This window comes from Nymphalis io, chromosome Z (assembly GCF_905147045.1).
Source record: "Nymphalis io chromosome Z, ilAglIoxx1.1, whole genome shotgun sequence".
In the NCBI taxonomy this organism is placed as follows: Eukaryota; Metazoa; Arthropoda; class Insecta; order Lepidoptera; family Nymphalidae; genus Nymphalis; species Nymphalis io.
Window position 1 is genome coordinate 1,176,263 of NC_065918.1, and position 25,034 is coordinate 1,201,296.

Sequence of the window (25,034 nt, forward strand, 5' to 3'; positions counted from 1 at the left end):
TGATAATGTATTTTTAATTGCCTATATATGTTTATTAAAATTACACAAATCTAGGAGTATTATTTTCGTGATTTTAGAACAAAAATATTACCTCCGTGTCTGAAGCCGGAGACGTTGATCAGTTCCAATATCGAAATAGTATCGACTACTGACAATCTCTATTTCTAGCTTGCTATCGAATACATATTCGGAGATAATAACAATTATAATAATTTTATTTAAAATACAAGAACTAGTATTCATCCAAATTCCAATTTTATTTTAATATAAATAATAGACATATACAAGTAATATTTAAGTTAGCTTCTTTAAAACTTATGACAATTGATTTATTTAAAAATTTATAATTTATTTTTATTTCAATTATAATAGGTTAAACATTAAAATTAGTCAATCAGGTGTTTATTTTTTATAGTAAAGGTATACGGACGAGCATATATGCCACCTAATGGTAAGTGGTCATCAACGCCCACAGACATTAGCAATGTAAGAAATGTTAACCATTGCTTACATCGCCAATGCGCCACTAACCTCGGGAACTAAGATATTATGTCCCTTATGTCTGTAATTACACTGGCTCACTCACCCTTTAAACCGGAACACAATAATACCAAATACTGCTGTTTTACGGTATAATATCTGATGTGAGGTACCTACCCAGACGAGCTTGCACAAAGCCTTACAGGCTAAAACCGTCAGTAAAAGTTTAGTGTAGTGCAAGTTTATGAATTGTCTCAATAATATAATAATTAAATGATGATATACTCGTAACTTAAAGACCTTTTTCGAATTTCGAATTGATCGAAACAAAAATATACCAAATGGTTTCGTAGCTGTGATGTAGTTGTTTCATGCTAACCTATTTTTTATAACATTAATTTGTATAACACAAACAGTTTATATAATTTATTTAACGTGTATAAAACAAGGAAACATAAAACACCAAAGTATGAATTACTTGACCTTTGTTTTCTAGGTATTTAAAAAATCCACATTTCTCTCAATGCAACTGAACTTGCAACAACTTGCATAACAATTGAACCACAAACGAACGCAAGGCGCTCGTATACAGTTGAGCTATTGAAGCGCGTATTGTTATTGTAATTTCTGTCCTAATTCATGTATGTTATTATTATACTATGACACTGGCATTGTAGGAAGTATATACAAGTTCTCATACCATACACGCGCTGCCAATCACTTGATCTAAGATGTTTTCATGTGATACAAATACATACTTTAATTTACATCATAAAATAAAATAGCAAACAGAAATAAATAAATGTTACAAAAGTATACAAAATATGGCTTATCGCTTAAAGAGCGATCTCACTCAGGCAACCTTTAGATAGAGTAAATTTTTATTTAATTATTTCCGTGACGAGGTCAAAACACTATTTTGACAATATTTTGTATAAAATTTTCGAACTGTGGCTGCCAAATTATCATTAATTTTTAAACATTGTGACATCAACAATAATGAAAATACGTTGTTGTATCGTATAACGCTTCATTGTTTCTAAAACTAAACTCCCAGGTGCCCAATTATTAAATTTTCAGAGCTGAAAACAATTTATTGCAAAAAGGGCGGCAAATTCAAATCTTGCGTTACTTTTGGGACACCCAATCCATAGATAGATTTTATCTAACTTTCGGAAAAACACCGCAAGTCGTAGCGAATTATTATAATGAATCTCAGCGAACGGAAGACGTAAAGGAAGTATTTACAAAGAAATACAGAATTAAAAAGATTCAGAATGGCTGGTTAAGTATATTCGAGAGGCACTGTCGTGCCCAATAAAGTCATATTTTAGCATAGCAAAAACAACATTGCAGCCATAGATGGATTGCCGAAAAAACCTCAAAATCTGTCCGTTGAAATAAACTGGCAGAAAACACCCAAGTAAATAAGAGGTAAACGAAATATGGCCTGTTATCGTTTGTCCATTTGATATATAATCAAAGACGAATTTTCTAACTATCCCAAAAAACCGATGAAACAACTTAGCCAGCTGTAAGAAGCAACTCGAAAATTCTTCATGGGCGATTTTATACCAACATATAAATAGGCAATGACAAAACAGTTCAGTCCCATTTTCTCTTCTATTTGCTAACGGATTTCGTTTTATTTATTGTTTTTGTAGCTATTCGTAAGCTTCTGAGCTATAGTATTCTAGAAATAGGAGTACAAAAAAATGTCCGTAACATGCAAATTCTTATTATGGACCGACCGATGAGTCGGTGACCACTACTTAACAGTAATCCTCACCTTATTTAAATCAAGTATCAATGCTCAGGTTGAGGAATACTCATTATTATACAACTTATTCTCTACTTTCCTTCTTTAGTTAAACTCTAAGCCAAGCCGAGTCAACCCTTTAAGACAGGACAAATAGGAATTTTAGCAGAATTTTGAATGTTGCTGTAATATTTCAAACTGAAAGTCTGCTTAATACGAATAAACTTTCTCGGTCTATAGTCTATATTAGAGACATAAACATATGTGATGTAAGCGATGGTTAACATTTCTTACAATGCCAATGTTTATGGGCGTTGGTGACCACTTACCATCAGGTGGCCCATATGCACGTCCGCCTTCCTAATCTATAAAAAAATATATATCAGCGCCAATCCTGAAGTAGCCTCTAATTAAACCATATTACTCCGAATAATACGATATTTATATCAAAACAGACGAGAAGTTGATTTCACTACATTTATTCAAATTATTTACTTATGATGAAAGAATCTCCTCACAAACACTATTGGTTAGTCTTCATATTATCATTGTTAATCACTAACATTAGCGATGTAAGAACAATTAATAAAAACATCGATATTACCGTCGAGTTTTTTTATTTGTTAATAGATTAAGTTTTGATTTGAATTCGTTTCATGGGTTGATTGATATGTTCATCCAATAATTGGATGAATATGTTTGATATATATCTTACGATAGCTTGCCCGTGGCTTCATTTTTATTCTGAATAAGTGGGAGGAGCTGGCGTTAGGTATAAAAACGTAGCCTTTTGCCTCCCTCGGGCTTCAAGCTTTCTTCATACAGGTTTTGATCAAACTTAGTTCAGTGGTTCAACCGTGAAAGCGTAACAGACAAACAGAGTTAGTTCTATTTGAATATATATACGAGAGAACATATTCTATGAATTTCCTTACTGGTGGTAGGGCTTTGTGCAAGCTCGTCTGGGTAGGTACCACCCACTCATCAGATATTCTACCGCAAAACAGCAATACTTGATATTGTTGTGTTCCGGTTTGAAGGGTGAGTGAGCCAGTGTAATTACAGGCACAAGGGACATAAAATCTTAGTTCCCAAGGTTGGTGGCGCATTGGATATGTAAGCGATGGTTGACATTTCTTACAATGCTAATGTCTAAGAGCGTTGGTGACCACTTACCATCAGGTGGCCCATATGCTCGTCCGCCTTCCTAGTCTATAAAAAAAAAAAAAAAATTTACTAAAATACTTTTAACTCATTAGTTAATCATAGGTTTTAAGTTGTACAAAATTATACTATAGTAATTAAAATGTGAGGATTAGTTTATTAGGAATCATAAAATATTTTGTATTAGTCAGTAGAATAATAAATTATTTCGTGAAATTGAAAACGAAATGTATTATAATTAAATACACGAATATCTGATGAAATTAATGTCATTCAATTGCGTATAAACAAATCACATTTATGCAGTTTGTTTGGATTTAAATATAATAAGTGCTATTGAAATAATACTCCCCGCTTTAATATATTTACGAATTGTTTACAAATCACCAAATCCATTGAGGTCGCATTATTATTTTCAGATCCGTGATATGGTTTCGATTATTATTTCAGTCGTCTCATCGGCATAAAACGCTATTGACAATACAATTATTAAATAATTGATATGAAACATTTTTATTTTTAATATTTAATTACCCTCGCTCATTTAATCTTCGAATCGGTACACTACACGCAGAGTAATGGATGATGTAACCTGTTCAGTGACACACGTAACCTATCAAGACATGTTACAATACATTATCAAATTGTGAGGTGAGGTTATGATCACAAATTAAGCACATGAAAATTCGTGGTGCTTGCCCGGGTTTGAACCCACGATCATCGATTAAGATGCATGCGTTCTTACCACTGGGCCATCTCGGCTATATTTATTGTTGTTGTTTGTTATTAGATATATCCTATTCTAATTGCGTCCCCTGACTTAAGTCACATGACACACCAGACAAGGTTTACGACATGACATTTTGTGGGAACATATACAGGTGAATTTGTTATGGGCCTCTTAATAATAAAAGAAGAATATTTTTTACCGTAAATCGCAGTTTTGTCACAAAGATTATTCCAGGGGTTTTAACTGCTAAATTAAACCTTTTGACTCATATTAATTGTAAATAAAATAAATGTTATCAGTATCAAGCAGACTTTTTTATATAAAAAGGATGCGAATGATTGACGTGAGACCTACAAGACACAAGTATTTTTATACAATATAAAATAAAGTAAATAAACCCTGATTATCGATTTTTGGAAACATTTCTTGTAATAAAAGTATCCAATTCTAAATGAAAATTACGTAGAGCTGGAAGACAGTTTATTATTGATTTATGAGATTAATTTGTATGTTGTAGCCTGTAACAAGAATGGTATCCGGTGGGCATGGACTTCCCCCTTCTCCATAAATCCTCTCCCACCCCTTCCTCTAGATACTAGATATTAAAGTTTCATCACCACCACCTCATCTTACCTAGGTCTTCAATCAAAACTACTCTTATTGACTGCTATGTATACATTAATATTAAAAAAAGAGGTCTGTGTGCGACCCGGGTGGTCCGAAGTTCCCAGTGGCAAAAATGAAAATACTATATTTTTTTCATTATTATTAAATATATAATTTTCTATTTTGACTCAATTTTCAATTGTTTATAACAATTTGATTTGCAACAATATGAACAACATTTAATTGAATATTCAGCCTTATTATCACTAAATACGTGATTTCGGACAAAAAAAACCTAATTTTCTACGTATTGCAATTGATTATAATAATTAGATGTAAAAAAACAATTGTATTTGTTATAAACAATATTAAGTTCAAACAGTTTTTAGTCTCATAACCACTGAATAATTTATTTCCGAGAAAAAAAAACCATTTTTTTTATTTTGACTCAATTTACTATTTGATTCATTATTAACAATTTACGTATTTTTTACTTGCTCATGTAATTGTTTTTTTTTATGTTATGTCCCTAATCTCTAATGTTCTAAAAATCTACCAAATTGTTCTAATTTATCATCATTAAGTGTGTATATATTGCTCATATTTGATATATTGAAACCTATTTTTCTAGGTAATCGTTATAAAAAAAAAACTTAAATAATAAATTTAAAGGTTAAAATTCTTATGTTATACATTAATATATCAAATATTAATTTATAACATAAGAATTTTAACCTCATTCCTTTAAGAACAAAAATATAAATAACACACCCTCTTTTCGTAATGATTCCCTTTTTGCTCCTCCTAAACAAACTAGCAATTTTTTATTGACATCAGCATATATACGAATCTTTAGATTACTTTTTCGTAATGTCTTTCTTAATATTTAAAGTTTTTTTACGTTATCGATACACGATGCCCAAAGCCACCCAATAAATCAGTACGGAGCAAGAGATTGTGCTGATGAGACTTGTGACACTTTTTCCGCAAACTGTACCTAATAAGCAAAACAGTAGGCGCGCAGCTTGCGCGAGGCATTTTCGCCGGTAACGCCCAATTTAGCAAGGCCAGCGGCGTAGATCCACCTCTTAAAGGCTAAACATGAAGATGGGCGTTTGGAAGTGACGATATGATCCAACACACTGCGTAAATATTTTAAGCTCCCGTTTGAATCTATTGAGGTTACATTTAGGTTTAATGAGCGTTCGCTCATCGAGCTACTATAACGTGAATTGCTTTAAAACAATTTATTCTGTAAGTACATAGAACAGTTATAAATATCACTCGTTGTTATTTATTAAGGTTTTTATAATTAAAAGTTTTTTGTATGGCAATTACATTATATATATATATTAATACATTGTACGTGGCGGAGATAAGATTTATATATTATTTACTATATCTTTCTAACGATTTAATATGTATAATGTATAGGTCACGTTCGACGCAATATGATGAACTTTAATTTATAACAGAGTACATTTTCCCAGAAAATCATCATACTATATATTATATAGTGCAATATGCTATTGCATATTGTATACCCAATATAATATTATATTTCAATTTGAAAGGATTTGAAATTTCTTCGCAGTCAGTTTCGTATAAATATATACAGTAAGGTAATGAATAATAGAGATCGAGAATAACATTTAACAGCTGGATCGTTTAAAAAGACCTAGTATCACCACGACCCTAATACAACGCCAGGGCGTGTACTTGGTGGTTGGTGTTTGTGCAAGACAATGTGGAGTGTTATTGGAAGGATGTGAGTCAATGCACAAACAGGCACAAAGGACAAAGCATCTCAGTTACCGCGATGGTGGCGATATAAGGAATGGTTAATAATTCCTAAAAAAAAAAATATGATACAAAAATACGATCGATTGCAAGCAGCGCCTCGTTGGAGTCATTAAATGGTAAATAATTAGCGTATGACAGGCGATGCTAAGAGGTTAAGACACACTTGTACACAGCATTAACATACTCATAATCATTCGGGTGTATAGTCCAAGCAAATGCAGTTTAGATGCCGATCTATGGTACGAATTTATTGAAAAAGGTAAATATATTTCATGCTATTCTAATATAACCATTGGCGACTACAACGAGTTCAAACAAATCACGGTATGGCAACTCAATGAGCGAATGCTCTCAATAAAACGGAAACTTGGAATATTTAGGCAATGTGTTGTATCATATCGTAACTTCCAAACTCTTCAAATAAAGCTTTGAAGAGGTGGACATACTATTTTTCCCCCTGAAACGCATTACAGAATGTACATTTTAAATACAAAATTTAACTGATATAATTAATTTTGAAATAAGTGATAAAGTTATACTTATATTTTATCTTACTCAATTATTCATATGAAAGTCTGAACGTTTGCTGAAGAAATTAGGCAAAGATTTTACAATGGAAATAGACTAGTTGTGAAAACTGTTTTTATTATAAAAGACATGACATATGATTTAAAGCTATTCCGAATAACAGGTTTGGAAATTTGAGTGCCAGAGTGTTTTAAAAATCTTTTTTTTATTGATATCATTTTTTTTTTATTTTAACTTAATACGACGTGCTTCAAATGAAAATAATATGAAATGCTGAAATGTTATCAAATATCATTTTAAATAATAATTATTCTGATCCGATACGCGGAAAGCATGGGTAGAATTGGAAAAGGGAGATGGGGTGGCTGTGGGCGTATCTATCCTACAACTATAATTTTATATGACCTACCTTAATATTTTACAAAGCATGTGCATGTTCACAATAGCAAATTTAAATCAATGAAATAAGAACGTCCTTGAGACAAATGACCCCCCTTTGTACAGTAACAGTCTGTTAATGTCCCACTGCTGGGCTAAGGCCTCCTCTCCCTTCTGAGGAGAAGGTTTGAAGTTTATTCCACCACGAGCTCCAATACGGGTTGGCAGAATTTCAATGAAATTAGACACATGCAAGTTTCCTCACGATGTTTTCCTTCACCGTCAAACACGAGATGGATTATAACACAAATTAAACACATGAAAATTAAGTGGTGCTTCCCCGGGTTTGAGCCCACGATCATCGGTTGTCGCGTTCTAACCACTACGCCATCTCAGCTTTGATGGAGGATATTTTCAAAACGGAAATCGTATTGCTCCGGGCAGTGTCTCTACGAGGGGTCATTTGAAGCAATTTATACTGAAATAATAATAATAAAACAACCGCTTTTTCTTAATTACACTAACAAAAGTATACGTTTTCTTCTGTTTAAATAGTTAAAAAATGATAGTAAATGATTCAAGTGTCTGTGTTATCACAACTGTACCTATTTTACAGTAGTAATTAAAAAACAAGGATTCTCTTTATAATGTATGCATACTTACTCGCGCTGAGCGATCAATAAATGAATATATTCCACACGGGAAATTTAATAAAGGGACAAAAACCCGGATATTAAGGAAAAGCGACAACGTTGGTTGCTGTATTCATCAGATTAACAAATGCACGGTCACTTCAAAATGATTTTTTTCAGAATGATTATTTATTTAAATTATTTATTAGGTTTTCCTGCGATTTTTACACTGGTCATTCTTACATACATACAATTATAATACATCCACAGATTATGTAAAATCTGATATCAGACAACAGATCAGACTGTTTAGATAATAGCATTTTTGTTTAGTTTTTTACATCTGTATCTTCTTTAATGGCGATTAAATTGTTATTCATATATAACGATCTTCTAATTTCGGTAGATATGCTCCCAATTTTGTAAGTAACTACACAATCGATCGATCAAATTTATATGATGCATTCCCTTTGGAAATTTTATATATTTGTTAGAAGGCTTTAGTATAAATAAATAAGACAAAAGTATATAAAATGTTGGTTTTATGTATATTTTTTTATGTTATGAAGTGCATTGAATCACACTATATTATGAGAATTAATATTGCGGTTTCCAGTAACATCCTGGTTTACGGAGAAATTTAGATAGTTGAACCGAAATTCTCGTTCGAAAATGCACTAGAGCAACGCTCCGATAAATATATATACGTTCAGTAGAAATTATTATTATTTCAAAGATAATTCGTAAATCTATTTAGGAATAATCTTTAAAATCGATATAACTAGAATTTATTTTTGGACCAAGATTTTTATAGATTATGATACGAATTAAATATTTAACGAATAAAAATTCAATCGTACTTTTTCGCCTTCGTTACTTTATTATTTTCTTATGAAATATTGACAGCGCATGAAGGATACAATAAACAACGCTTTTTGATGGAAAGCAATACCCACTACAATCTATTAATTATTCTATTTAACAAGAAATTTAAGTAATCTAGGATTTTAATGCTTATTCTATATAATTTAAAGATTTGTTTTCTGCGGGTAATGCCCGGTCGGTCGAATAGCTGTGTAAGACCGAATGCGACCTCCACTGCTTCACCGTGGCGAGTACTAGGTCAACCAGATGCCCAGCATACGCTGGATAGATCTCGGCTCTCAAATTCCCAACGCCCGGGGCTTAAAATACAGGGCGCGCCCTCGGACCGTTGACACGAGAGGCGGAAGGTGGTTGACACCTCGCGTGTGCTATTTCAAACGGCGCTAAATAGGACGACAGCCGGGATGGTCGCAAGCTGCGGTATGTACTAGCGAGGAATACTACACTAGGTACGATTAAATTGTTACATGCATAAATCGACAGTTTGACATTTTAATTTTTTCAAGCCAATATTTATTTTGCAATGTCTTTATCATGTGTATTTTGGTATTCAAAACAATGTACCGAGAATTGTTTTTTGTAACAAAGTTAGAAAAAGAATCTGGCAGATTTTTGCGGGGTTTACCTGACGCTTATCATCATCATCATTCTCCTTGGGTATATTTTTGCTGATTGGTTAGTTTTTAGCCAGCATACCTATTGTAGAACTTACTTATTGTAGAACGTACCTATTGTGCAGTTAGTGCTGATACAATTGAAACAAACACTGCGCTTAACACAAAATATACCCTTATTGGCTCTTCAGTATCTATGGATCTAGATTGGGTGGCTCTTCTAATATGCCACCAAGCGCATGGCAACAGTTATCCTATCCTATATAATTACAGTACACATTAAAGGAGATGTGTCTCCATTACACATATCAATTTAGATAAAAAGGAATTTATTTCAGTCAGGAGTAATTAATTACCTAAGTCCAAAAATCACTATATATATATACAATGAAGAACTCTACCTTGTATATAAATTTGCTCATATAAACGAAATGAGTTTAAAGTAATTTGTTTTTCGAACTTTGGCGACTTGACTTATTTTAAGCGATAATCTTTAATGATGACACAGTATGAAGTCAGTTAAATATAATGCGAGCAACGGCAATGCAATTCGGCGAATACAATCGATCAAAAGTAATATACAAACCGACAATGTTTTTGATATGAGTGATCTATATCAATAAGTCAGTCTTCATCAATTAATCAATTAGGCATACAGATATTCTGTTAGATAGATATTATTCTGCAAGTTCGAAACTCGTGCCGAAGTCTAAAGGTTTCGGTTCAAGGCCTCTCTGATTCACTCATATTATATATGTATATATATATATTGTTGTGTGTACGAATGTTTTTACTTAATCATGATATGTCGTTTAATTCAAGGGATAGGCCATTGGAAACTTTTTTAAAACGAATTTTAAATAACGGGGTGTATAATTTAAACTAAATTAACGGGTTTGTAACCTCGTTAATGTTTCAAAACGAGGAAAATACTTAGAGCATCTCCTCTTAAAACAGGATCACGTTAGGTTGGACCGATAGTTTTACCGGAGCGACAGACGTGTCGGAAGCATATTGGCGTACATGCCAAATGCTTCCGAAACGACAATTTCAATAGCGCTGTTCACATTTGGGCGATCCGATAAAACTGTCGGCGGCGACACATTTACCGGACGTTCGACCACAATTTCGGTTGGCTTTTAAGGATTGCTCAACTGAAATTGCTATAATTTTTTTTACGCCGTTCGTACTCGTCGAATACGAGTCGATGAGTGGGTGGTACCTACGCAGACAAGCTTGCACAAAGCCCTACCACCAGTAAATAGAAACGAGCAAGCAAGTAAGACCCGACAGTCGGTCGTCGATCTAGTTTCAACCTAATGTCAACCCCCACTTAGGAAGATAGTTCGGAGCTTATTCCGCCGCGCTGCTCTAGTGTGCGTTAGATTTACAAGATTCGACATACGCAGATTATTTTTTTCTGAAGATGTATTTTGCTCCACCAAGATCAACATGGCGTATGAAACCTATGTAAATGATTTATCTTCAGTTCTTTCTGCTGGGACATCTTGATTTTACTTACTTTTTTTTTACAAAATAAAAAATATTCAAACACTGGCAATTAATGCCTAATTCTTTTAAATACGCGACAATAGCAAAATGTATCTATTTTAAATGAATACTTATTTGTTATTCTGATACTAATTTGTCACTTACTTACACGTATGAATTAATAATAATAAAAGAACATTCATTCCCGATTCCTTGTTGCCTGTGCTTGTCTATAAGTAACTCTCAGATATTAATTGCAATATACATATACAGTGTCGTTTTCTGTAATAAGTATCAAGTTTCTTGTGTCCTGTCAAGAGGCGTAGGATGGTAACGGGCACCCAGACGGCTAAGCATAACTGTTGTAGAAAAATTTATTTCATTCACATAAATATGTTTTTTTTTATATTTAAATTCCATTTTGATGTTATTATATTTCAACCTCTAGATATTAATATCACTATATTACCACGATAAGTTCAAAAAAACTACCACGTTTAGTTTTGCGTTCGACAACATACAAGATTGCTTGTCATATGTCAAAGCGCTTAACGAATGTGTCAATGTTATATAATTATTTATATTTCTTTATCGCTGTTTCACCTCTCGTGTGTTTGTCCTCCGTTTTTTTTTTATATAGAATAGGAAGGTGGACGAGCATATGGGCCACCTGATGGTAAGTGGTCACCAAACGCCCTTAGACATTGGCATTGTAAGAAATGTCAACCATCGCTTATAGCCAATGCGCCACCAACATTGAGAACTAAGATTTTATGTCCCTTGTGCCTTTAATTACACTGGCTCACTCACCCTTCAAACCGGAACACAACAATATCAAGTATTGCTGTTTTGCGGTAGAATATCTGATGAGTGGGTGGTACCTACCCAGACGAGCTTGCACAAAGCCCTACCACCAGTAAAGTTTGTGACTTTGTCCGTTTATCTTTTAAGAATTGATATTACGAATTAAGATATAAATGTAAATACACGTATGTATATCCTGGAGCAACATGGAAAGTCGATCTTTGCAAGACGCGAAAATTTTAATTACAGAATGATGAAGAAGGGTTTGCGTAAGTAAATATTCGATTTGCAGAGATTTTGGTTTAGATTATATGCTACCTAATTATAAGTTACAGTATAGAAATGATTTCAAATACTGGAATATATATAATAAAAATATAAATAGTCGGCATTCGTTCATTTTTTATTATTCGGTCGAACACCTAATACTTGAAAAAATAAATATAAAACAGACTGACCACACGTCATGTTTGCGCTTTTGTTTTTATGATAGGCACGGAGGGCGCGCATCACCCGGGGCTTGCATTTTACGGAACGCCAGAGGCAGTTGCGTTTCGAAATATTTGATTTGTTTTTTGTAATAGGCATTGCCTTGTAACAGGAATAAGGGATAGACGATCACCCACATAGACACCCCTGTTCTAAATTAAATTTTACCCCAGATCCGAATTTCAAAAAGATTGTCTCTTTTGGTTTTACTGAACCGAAGAGTTACCATTAAACTGATAACCTGCAGATATTTTATATTAGAATTCAAGAAAATTTTAAACGATTCGCTGTGGTTGAAAAAGTGACACTTTTTACCTACCACGAAAGTTAACCGATGAAAAAAAAGTGACGTTCGAAAAATCCAGGGAGACTCGGATCAATTGTGCCGTCGTGTCACACGACCATGGATGGAATGGCTGCTAGGATTATATGGAGGCATATTCTATTTTTTTTATGTTCAGCGTTGGTTGCAGGACCGCCCAGAGCGATATTCATATTCACAGCGCGGCATAATTAAATTGTACAGTAACAGTAACAGCCTGTTAATGTCCCACTGCTGGGCTAAGGCCTCCTCTCCCTTTTGAGGAGAAGGTTTGGAGCTTATTCCACCACGCTGCTCCAATGCGGGTTGGTAGAATACACATGTGACAGAATTTCAATGAAATTAGACACATGCAGGTTTCCTCACGATGTTTTCCTTCACCGTTAAGCACGAGATGAATTATAAACACAAATTAAGCACATGAAAATTCAGTGGTGCTTGCCCGGGTTTGAACCCACGATCATCGGTTAAGATTCACGCGTTCTTACCACTAGGCCATCTCGGCTTAATTAAATTGTGCCGTAGTTTAAAATCGATGGAAGTTTATTAAATATATATCCTAGGTTAGACATATTTTTCACATAAATTTAGTATCGCGAGTACTTCAGTTATTTCCATTTTTTTTGTAGTACTGCGACAGTCCGAAATCATGAAACCGTCAAACTGTTAAAGTAAGTTAAGTAAAAGTTATAAGCTAAGTAAAAATTTTGTCATGAACAGAGATGTAACGTATATAAAAAAAAATGTAGAATCGGTAGGCGAACGAGCAGATGGGCCACCTGATAGTAAGTGGTCATCAACGCTAATAGACATAGGCATTGTAAGAAATTTTAATTATCGCTTACATCGCCATTGCGCCACCAACCTTGAGAACTAAGATGTAATGTCCCTTGTGCCTGTAATTACACTATCTCACTCACCCTTCAAACGGAACACAACAATACCAAGTACTGCTGTTTTGCGATAGAATATCTGATGAGTGGGTGGTACCTTACCAAGTCGAGCTTGCATTAAGCCCTACCACCAGTAAGAATACTGCTACTTGACTTTTAAATATTATAATAAAAATTTGAATTTTATTTAGCGACATTATTGCTAATATATCAGGACATTGCATTTTAAAAAACCGCTATAAAGGCAGGTTGTGAGCAATTGTAAACAAAATATTTATTAAAAAAGGGTAGGTATTAGGTTAATCCATCATATTTTATAATTCAAATGTAATTAAAATTAACGGCGATCCATCGATGACTGGACGTTTCACGTTTCGCCAGAGTGGTATAACAACAAAAAGCCTGCTATCACTCTCGTCTCAAATTCACATTTAAATTAATGACGGCGCTAGTCTCAATGACTCGCCGTCATTAAGGCTATACTTTATTTCAGTAATAATAATATTTCGGTATGTATATATGCAATCATGTATACATTTTTTATGGTGTAAATTAAATTTATTATTATTATTTAAAATATTCAAACGATGTTTTTTAATTAAGCGAACAGATGCACAGATTTTATGCAAATGAGTTGTAAACAAAATGACTTTAGACTTCTTATTGATTTCTGTTGATTTCTTTTTATCATTTTTAGCGAGTTTTACAACTAAGTTACGGTACAACGCCATCTACCGCTTCTTTAATGCAGTCAAAACGCCATCTGTTGAAATAGATAGAAAGCGCAAACGTATGACAGATGGCGTATTTTCACCGCCAATATAGTCTATGGTCTATATTTTTTATAATTTGTGTCTATAATACAAATAATGTTTTTTAAATCTATGTATAACAAAGCATGCAACTTACCTTTATGAATAAACACGACCATCGCCAGCACAGAATATTTTTTTAATTTTATTTGCAGATGTATTTTTATATAAATCTATAAACTATTTGATCGTTAAATTTGAATTTGAAAAGCTGACGTGGATAAAATAGGCGAGATATTTAAATATTAATATACATATTATTTTATTATTTCGCTAAATGGCATTTTTATTCAGAATTCGATTAAGCATTTGAGATAATGGTGACGGTTTTAACCAACATTTGTGCATGACATTTATATATGGAAATTGTTTTAATTATTATTTTTTATAATTGTAATGCAATTTAGTATTATTATTACAAATAGGGTTCATGATACAATTTTCCCGATGTCTTGGGAGAATCGCCGTTTTGACAAGTTACTTGATTTTATATGAACCTATTTATCTCTAAAATTCTTAGTAAATATCCATTCATCTTTATATAAAATAAACGGCAACCGTTAAATTCAATTATTATCTCATGACAAAAGGAACTATATTGGACATATATTTCAGTTTATAGAAAATATTTCCTAACCAATTTTAAAATTGTTTCTTAGCTAGCAACATTTGTTAGCAACCATTTGTAATACTTCAGAATGTGACTAACAGTTACCCAACAGTGTTTGTTAACAATTTACAGTAACTACAGAAACTTGTATTGCATTGACAAACTGAAAGTTACTAATTATTCATTAATGGAGAGGCTGGGGTAATAATACTGTTTACATTATGCACTATAATCTATTTTCATGCACTACTGAATAAAAAAAATTAAAAAAAAAAAATACTTACGGGTTTTTGTTACCGCTGCTCGCAGATCGTTGTAACTTTCTCGGTCTGTTCTCTTTGTCGAGGCTGGCTCTTTGTTCGTCCATACGGTCTGACTGACACCTCGCGACCAGCTCCATGAACATTTCACTTGGATTGTCACCTTCTTCGGACTCGCCCCGGATCATCTCTCTTTCTTTATTATTTTCTTCACCTTCTCTTTTCTTTGCATCAGGAGTTATCTAACGACAACCGCTTTGGTAAGATTACGTATTTACTTCGAAATAATATTATATAGTAGAAATAGTTATAAATGGGACATTATTCACACACGGCCAGCTGATCCCAAACTAAGCAGAGCTTGTACTATAGAAACCAGACAACTGATATACTACATATACTACTTTTATTTTGTAAATATATACTTATATAGATAATAACACCAAGACTCTGGAGAAACAGACATGTTCATGCACACAAATGTCTGTCTTGGGTGGAAATCGAACCGAACCGTTGTGCTTCGGCGTGAAAGGCAAGTATCTACCAACAACGCCAACCGGCCTATGTATTATAATTCCACTTAGAATATATTTATTTATTTACTGAAAAAATACTGGAAGTAAGTTGTTAAAAAATAATGAAACTTATGCAGATGATTCACACACACACATGAATTATGTTGCCAATTTCAAATATTAAAAAAGAAAAATAGACATTTAATTAGAAATATATAAGTGAAAACGTATGATTGGTTGTGCACGTTTATTGGTTTGCGTCTGTGTATTGTTTTTATAATAGTAGTAGTATACCTGTATCAGAGACAACTGTTCCATACTCTGTCGTCTGACACGAAGAGCGTTGAACGGTGTGTGGGGAGCGGTCGCGGAGTCCTGAGGTGGTGATGGCGTCGCGTCAACGGGAAGGCCTAATACTTTGCAGAGATCGCCGATGTTCATTTGTGCTGTAGCCATGCCAAGAACGTCGCCGAGCTATTAGAACGAAGATTATCTATTATAAGTTCAGCTTTAGGTTCCGATACTCTAAATATAAATGCATAAAAAGATTCGATTTGCGGTACATTTGATTAAGATATTAACAAATTATCACCTCTTTAGAAATATTGTAATGTTCCTTGGCAAAATAAAGCGCTTTTTCGTGATTCCCTAACGCTGCATGAGCATTACCCAGGGACCAACATGCTCTGCCTTCGCCAACTCGGTCTTGTAACTTCCTGGCCGCTGAGAGGTGACGAGCGTGGTACTCTTCAGCGATGCGATACTCTCGTAGGAGAGTGTAGGTGTTCCCGAGGGAGTAGCACGCTTGGGCTTCAACTGCTGCATCTCCTAGCTCTTCAGCAAGAGCCAGGGTGCGTCTGAACGGATATATTTTATCTATTATATATTTAATATTTTATATATTAAGTACATTTACAATATATATATTAAGACAATTATACATTTTACGAAGTAGATTTTTATATGAGTATGTACAGCGCATATAACTTATAATAGTTAAATATAATAAAATATTTTATTACATAATTTCAACAATCACGTATATTGAAATGATCCTTGTAAACAATTTATTTTATTTAACAATTATATATGGACTATTCTGACCACAAGAGTAGTAGAGACAAATAAACAACAAAAAAATGTAGTTTTAAATGTCGTTGAAATTGATTTTGGAACTTTAGAAGTAAAATCAAAGTGCATATGAGAAGTTCAGTGGAATATTGAATCATATAAATAATAATATATAAATCGACATCTATTTGTAGTACAAGCAACATAACACAATAAAGCTGCTATTAGCAAATCGCATGGAGTAAGTAATCAGTTTTATGTATATACATAATTACGTACTTTTTAATTTCTTTCACGTTTAAGTTATCCTTAAGGGTTCTGTTTGCTGAGATATATCAATAAATTTACGTATCATGGCATTAAATTTACTTAATAAGTAATAAACAAAATGTTATTACGATTTTACTGATAATTTCATATTAATATACGTTGAGGTGTGTATGTATTACATACACACCTTATACTGATACTTTAACTCGTTGAATTTGTTAACTTATTATATTTGTCCTTACTGGTGGTAGGTACCACCCACTTATCAGATATTCTACCGTAAAAGAGCAGTACTTGGTATTGTTGTGTTCCGGTTCGAAGGGTGAGGTAATAGTGTAATTATAGGCACAAGGGACATAACATCTTAGTCCCCAAGGTTGGTGGCGCATTGGTGATGTAAGCGATGGTTAACATTTCTTACAATGCCAATGTCTATGGGCGTTGGTGACCACTTACCAACAGGTGGCCCGTATGCTCGTCCGCCTTCCTATTCTATATAAAAAAATGCTCACAGCATACCAAAATACATAGTGGTAAATAGTTATGCTAATTGTTATTATAATTATATAATTTAAATATAGAGTATAAATATTTTTTAGCAATATCATTCGCCTCTGCTATGTAATGGGTAATTTATACTGCGGAACCCGAACTTCGCGGTTCGATTTCCGGCTCGCACCAATGTTAATTATTGGATTATTCTGGTACAGCACGGAGTTAGGAAATTCAAGCTTAGTCATACTTCACAAAGAACACAAAGCCGTTATTCCTACGAATGTTTTCCCTCCGCGATATACTTAGACTAATTTAATGGAGTCTTTGTTTGTACAAAGTTCATTCATCGAATAAATTTTATTATTTCGCCTTTTGCGATTTTACTTTTGCACATTTCGCAAAGAGATAATGTTTTATATTATCAATATAATTTGTATATAAATTAATAAATTGTCAGTGGTATTTCTTTAAAATATTTCAAATTTAATCATCACATGTATTTAGCATTCGCAATAGCTCAAAAATCAAATTTTATCATTGTTTAATATATAATAATTTGAGAAAAATAATCTTCAACGTAAAGGTACATCTATGGCTACTAAAACAGAGCTACTTATATATATCGTTGGAAGTATGAACAATTACTTAAAAAAATATATAATAGTAAAAAAAATTTGATAGCAACAGCATATGACTAAAGAATTATTAGATTTATTGTAATTTTTGCACTGCTTAGAATCAAACATATTGTAAATTTCTAAGAGATATATATATATATATATATATGTTTTAACATTATTGGGTGATAGTTTTTGAACGATATCCAAAAATCCACTTATATTATACCCAAGCAGGGTTACAAAAATACATAAAGTAAATATATTCATATATAGTATAAAAAAATGTATAAATAGTAATTTGCATATAGTAAAGAGAAATATATGAAAAATTAGTACTCACTTGTAATGCTCTGCGGCGTTTTCAAATTGTCCAAGGAATATGTGCGAGTTTCCCAAGTTGCTGTTGGCTCTGCGCTCGGCAGCTCTGTCTTCAACCTCTTGGGCTATTCTCAGCCGCTCTGTGTGGTATCGTATTGCCCTGGTGAAGTCACCGAGTAGGTAGCAAGTATTGCCAAGGTTGCCGCATGCCCTACCCATAGCTTGTCTGTCTCCTAAGCTTCGCATTAGTTCCAAGTTTTCTCTGAAATAATTATGATAAGAATATTAATTATATAGTTCTAAATAAAAAACTGTTACAAAATTTCTTAAACTTAACATATTAAAAATAAGTAATGTAGTAATTAAAAATTACACATATTTTGTGTTTCATAGTTTCATTTATCTCTTCTTATTAGATTATACATTATTATTTGTTAATTTACATATGACTTTTTTAAATAAGAAATAATAATAATATAAATCTAATTACTAGCACTTATTTAAAATAAGTGCCTATACTTTCTTTACTTATTTATACAACTGCCCAAAAATCTTATGTAATATTTTCAGGGTTCATGTAAGTATGTGAATTTCTTTATTGCACCATAACTTTTAAAAGCATAATTTGGATGTATGGGGCATCATTGGATTCCTTACATCATCCGCAGTGACACTGGCAATCATTTCATTCTTTCGTTCAGGTTGTTGTTTACTTTGAAGATTTATAATTTAGTTTGCTTGTTTACAAAATAAAGCCCAGATGGTCCAGTGGTAAGAACGCGTGAATCTTAACCGATGATCGTGGGTTCAAACCCGGGCAAGCACCACTGAATTTTCATGTGCTTAATTTGTGATTATAATTCATCTCGTGCTTTACGGTGATAGAAAACATCGTGAGGAAACCTGCATGTGTCTAATTTCACTGAAATTCTGCCACATGTGTATTCTACCAACCCGCATTGGAGCAGCGTGGTGGAATAAGCTCCAAACCTTCTCGTCAAAAAGAGGAGAGGAGGCCTTTAGCCCAGCAGTAGAACATTCACAGGCTATTACGGTTACGGTTACGGTTTACAAAATATTAGACTTTCAAATGAATATTCAATAAAATATTTTTTAATATTTAATATTTGGAACGAATACTAATAACCTTAATATTTTCTTATATAATACCAATAAACAAATAATAATCAATAAAACAACACTGAAAACCTGTAGTGCTTATATTATAAATACTCTTCAAGGTTTTAAATACCACCTGAAAGTTGTTTATTTACTCTCTTTAACTACAATCACTGAATTAAATAAAATTAAAAAGTTAGAATAACAGTTCTTAGTTTGAATATCTAAATTATATAATTTAAAATCGCTACTAGTGATATAATTTAGATATTCAAAATCGATAATGCTTATTTATTGAAATAATGTTGTATACTAACTCGTAATATGCAACAGCCTGTAGAAGACAGTCGCGCACTTCTTGTGGAAAGTGACCTGGATCATTTTGGCCAACTCTCCCCAGCTGTTTCCCTTGTGCGTGGTATACGTTGCCTAGATTATATAACGCACGACCTTCGCTTAGTCTATCACCGAGGGAACGTGATATTTCTAAGTGTCTCTTGCAACATTGGATTGCTTCATTAAATTTTCCCATAACTTTCAAAGTATTCCCTAAGTTACCAGATGCCTTTGCCTCGCCAAGTTTATCATTCATTGTCCTGAAATGTCAATGAGAATTGCAGAATTAGTTTTATAATACTTTAAAAAGGTTACACTTTTTATATAAAAAATTTATTTAATACAGTTATAACAAAACTTTTAGTCTTAAAAAAAAAATTACTATATTTATTTTGTATAATTTAAATATATTACCTAGCTAATGTAAGGTCATGTTTATGATATTGCATAGCCTTTGTATAATCGCCTAAGTAGAAATAAGCATTGCCTAGCTGGCTGTATATAGCGCTTAGGGTTCGCAAATCATCTGTTCCAGCCTGGATTGCAGCCTGGAAGAAGGCCACACCCGCTCTGCAGTCCCCTGCTTTGCATAGTCGTTCACCCTCCAACGCCAATTCAAGGCACATAGATCCACCATCACAACTCTGTAATGGAAAACCATTACAATCAGTTCTTTAATGTTAGTATACACAAGTATTATATACAAACATAATTAAACATTAGTACTCAAAGGAAAATTAATTAAATGATGAGATGGTCCAGTGGTAAGAAATCTTAACCGAGATAGTTTCAAACCCGGGCAAGCATCATTGAATTTCATGTGCTTAATTTGTGATTATAATTCATCTCGTGATTTACGGTGAAGGAAAACATTGTGAGGAAACCTGCATGTGTATAGTTTCACTGAAATTCTGCCACATGTGTATTCCACCAATCCGTACTGGAGCAGCCTTCTCCTCAAAAAGAGAGTGGAAGCCATTAGACGAGTATGAGTAGAAGGATTTTTTTTATTTCTTAATACATATATTTAATACTGTTTTACTTGAATTACCTAAGCTTTATAATATTTTTATTTATTATATTTTTGTTTTTATGAATATTTAGCGTTTAAGTCAATCAAAAAAGAATAATTACGTATTTCTATTATTTTTATTCACATTATTATTATAATAAGCTATGTGGCAATATAAATCAACTGAAATAACTATAAGAAACTATCAGTTTGTGACTCACTTGGACACAATGAACTAATTACATGTTAATGTATTATTTAACATAAAGTGTGCTGTTTGAACAATTCTAGTGGTTTAGTTGTGACTTAAAATCTCATTGATGCCTATCGGAACATAATTGCCTATGAGCTCAACCTGGCTTTACTTACTATTTACATGGATTTTGTATAAGGGTTGGTATTTATAAAATTAATTACTTATAAAGCTGTTATAAGAGATTATGAAGTTATTATATACACTCAATTTGGTTTACTTTACATTAATAACCAAAATAATTTATAGCTCATCTATTTGACATTTGTTTCTAAAATCTGAACTTTAAAACATATGTACAACAAAATCTTACAGTGGCAAAAATTTTGCATTTTGTTTATTGAGGATATATTATCTGATTTATTTTTATTTGACAATTGTAGAGTCTACCTGCATTGTTCGATACATTTCAAAATTTAAATATAATTAAATGTGTGAAAAATTTTATAATACTGCATTGGGTAATGATCTAGTTTGTTACTTCATAAATGCTGCCTGTTGCAATTATACAAGTTTTACAGTCTATTGTAAGTAAGAACATGCAATTAGATTAAATGAAAATGCATTATTATATAATTTTAATTTTCAATGTAATACTTTAATATAGAAATGATACTTAATATTATAAATAAATTTAAATATTTAATTTGGGTCAGATGCATTTTTATTCAAAAAATATTAAATACTTTATTCATACCGTATAAAAATATGGATGTAACGCGTATTTTTAATTCCAACTTCACTTCAAACAAAGTTAGAAACATTCTTTCAAAGTTGAGTAAAGTAAAGTTAAGCATTTAGACTTAGGAGAAATTATTAACAAATTTAATTGTAGTAAATAAAATGATTTCTTATACCAAAAGCTAAACAATTATCATAAATATGTTTTGAAAAAGTTATCTCAAATTTCTTGTTTACATATTTTCGTTATAGTTTTGAATAACTTTTGACCTATTGGCCGAAATTTTAACATGATAAGAGTTAGTTTAAAAGATTATAATATCGCAGCTGCAAGTGAACAAAATGCGCAGGCAAGTATCGTCTTCCGTATTAGGGTTCCTATGAATGACTCATGATTACGTCCTGTATTTAACAAATGAGGCCATATTTAATTTATAGGACCTTCGATGTTTAACTTTTTTTAAGATTGAATTGTATCATTATTAATGTTCCAAAATCACGATATGTTTTTTTATTTTTAAAATATACACACCTGAGCATCAGTTGAAAGATTTTCAGCGCTCGCACTCAAAGACATTTTATGTAAGATTGAGGACATACAAAAAACAACAAAGTAGAAACCAAAAAAAAAAATCAAAACTGATTTGTCAGATAAATTTCATAATTGTGTTTTTTGTAAGTTTACATCGCCATGGGCGTACACAAGCGTCACTAATATAACAAACTTTGCCGTATGTATGTATTACAGTTATGTTTGGTTGAATTTTTTGTTTTGCGAGGTTTCAGTGTTACCATATAATTATTTAATTTTCTTAAAATAATCATGTAAATTTCTACAAGTGAATTTAATTATTTTAATATTTTGTAGGAAAAACGTTAATTTTTTAACTTCTAGAATTTTTAAAAGTTCTTTGTTAAATGCTAACGTCAACGTAATGTCATAAAGGTACATAAGTACACTCTAACTTTGGTAGTTTCATTAAAACCCTATTAATTATTTTATAATTATACATATATATCATATTATAAGAAAAACAACAATGTAAAAAGATAGGTCATTATGGAAAAGATGGCCGGAGTTGCGCCATCTAGTTTGAAACTGTATAGTTAGCATAATATAGTTAGTGTACTAACAGACGATAGATGGCAGTAGCAGTTAGTTATTTAAATAAAAAAACTTGTTATTTTAAAATGGTTGTTGTTAAACTGTTTGCTTAAATTATATTATAATAATAATATTGAATCTTTATTTAGTATTGATGGATGTAACTAAATACTTGTAGTACATATGCAATGTATTAAATTATGTAGATTATGGTAGATGTATGTTATTAAAATTACTCAAAGCTTTTGTATATGTTTCTTAACAAAAAATAAGGAAACCATTTTCAACTGTCTATTGCCAAGCGTAAAGCATCTTAATCATAATAATTATTAATCTCTAATAAAAAACGTTTACTTGGCTGAATTGATTGAGTAGTCAAGACGTGCCAGCGTAACAAACAAACTCACTTTCGCATTTATAATTTCAGTATGGATCCTTTTTTTTAACGCTGAAAAACGCTTTACACATTACCCCCACGTGAACAGTGGAGGGAAGGGAGTATGTGGGGCTCACCGGTGTCCAAGGCGCCGAGTGCGCACCGAAAATCGGAATACCCACTAAAAACCAGCGGTATCCTTTTCGTCTTAACGAGGAGAGCCACGGGATCGCTTGCGCATGCTACCGTGGATCAGTATGGATCAACATCAACTCTCAAATTAATAACATGTTTTTAAAAAAAACATTTTGCGAGCGAATATTTTGCAATTTTTTTTATAGAAATTTTATGAATTATATAATGAACCATGAACAAATTAGTTACAGTAAATCTTTTTTTTTCGACTGTCACAGCATCTTTTGTTGGAGGACATGGTATTATTTTATATTTAACTATTATGTGGTATGTTATTGATATATGTATATAAACTACAATTTTCTTAATTTTTTACTAAAACCGAAATAAATTGTTTTATAAAAAACGTAAATTAAAAACAATAATTACATTCTACGCACAGAAAAACTTTTACTAATGTACAGAGACAATGTAGGTAAAAATGTCTGAAACCCCCGGGCTAACAGGGAGCTGGTGTGGGGTGGCTCGTTAGTTATGCAAATATCGCGGGAGGCAGCTCATCTGATTTCAATCACCACCACGCCCCTGCAACGATTATTGAGTGTAGACGCGACTTAGTAAGGCTATTTACTATCTATGTGGGCTTTTTGTTATCAATGTAAAGCCGACTTTAGAAATTACTATTTATCTTACTTTTTAACTTTATCAGTTCAATAACAAAAATTAAACACAAAGATTGAATAGATAAAGCTGTTGTAAGAGTTTATTACATCGTGTAGTTTTATATTGAATATTTTTATGCCCCGAATTTCATACTAAGCACTGAAGATACTTTTAATTTACTCAATTGATAGATATTTATTACTAAATAATTAAAAAATCTATACTTTTTAGTTTTAATAAAAGTTAGTGGTATGTGGTAAATTCTTGTTATTTTTTAGATTTATTCTTGGACAGAATATAACTTCTGTATGGTTAGTGAATACACAATTCAACAAATTAAAACCAACGTCAAATCATCAGGTGGCCCATATGCTCGTCCGCCTTCCTATTCTATAAAAAAAAAAAAAAAATACAATAAAAATAATTCGTCCATATTTTGTGTTGTGTTTGACATATTATTTATGATTTCTTTGTAATCTTTTTATGTTCCAGAGTTAAAACATTCCCGTTTAATGATATAAACTGAGATATATGCGAGCACTTAGAACCGTTTTCTATTTGTCATTACTGTTAAATGCAAATATGTTCAGTCAATCAGTCAGCGCAAGAATTCAAATTTAATTATATTTAAATTAAATGTTATATTTAAATTAAATGTTAGTTTTCACTGTCGAATAGTACTCAACTACCTCATATTGACTCTTACTCATTTCACCTTTGTTAGGATACCTCAAACTAAGAAAAACCAATATTTGAGACAGTTAGCTGAAATTTATTAATGTGTTGTTAACTGACGATGAGCTGA

At 32.3% G+C, this 25,034-nt stretch overlaps 1 protein-coding gene across 2 annotated transcripts in view; it reads right to left on the reverse strand.

Annotated features, from left to right (window-relative positions):
• The window catches only part of LOC126780199 (G-protein-signaling modulator 2), a 45,609-nt gene extending 22,914 nt beyond the window's left edge, over nt 1-22,695 (reverse strand). For both annotated transcript variants that reach the window (XM_050504464.1, XM_050504463.1), the window contains exons 1-7: nt 22,483-22,695; nt 20,419-20,648; nt 19,986-20,264; nt 18,572-18,811; nt 16,368-16,632; nt 16,070-16,249; nt 15,285-15,502 (exon numbers count right to left, since the gene is read on the reverse strand). In XM_050504464.1, coding sequence (XP_050360421.1) covers nt 15,285-15,502; nt 16,070-16,249; nt 16,368-16,632; nt 18,572-18,811; nt 19,986-20,264; nt 20,419-20,648; nt 22,483-22,548 — 1,478 coding nt within the window. In that variant the 5' untranslated portion in view covers nt 22,549-22,695. The remainder of the gene's footprint in view (nt 1-15,284; nt 15,503-16,069; nt 16,250-16,367; nt 16,633-18,571; nt 18,812-19,985; nt 20,265-20,418; nt 20,649-22,482) is intronic.
• Between the last annotated feature and the right edge of the window lie 2,339 nt (nt 22,696-25,034).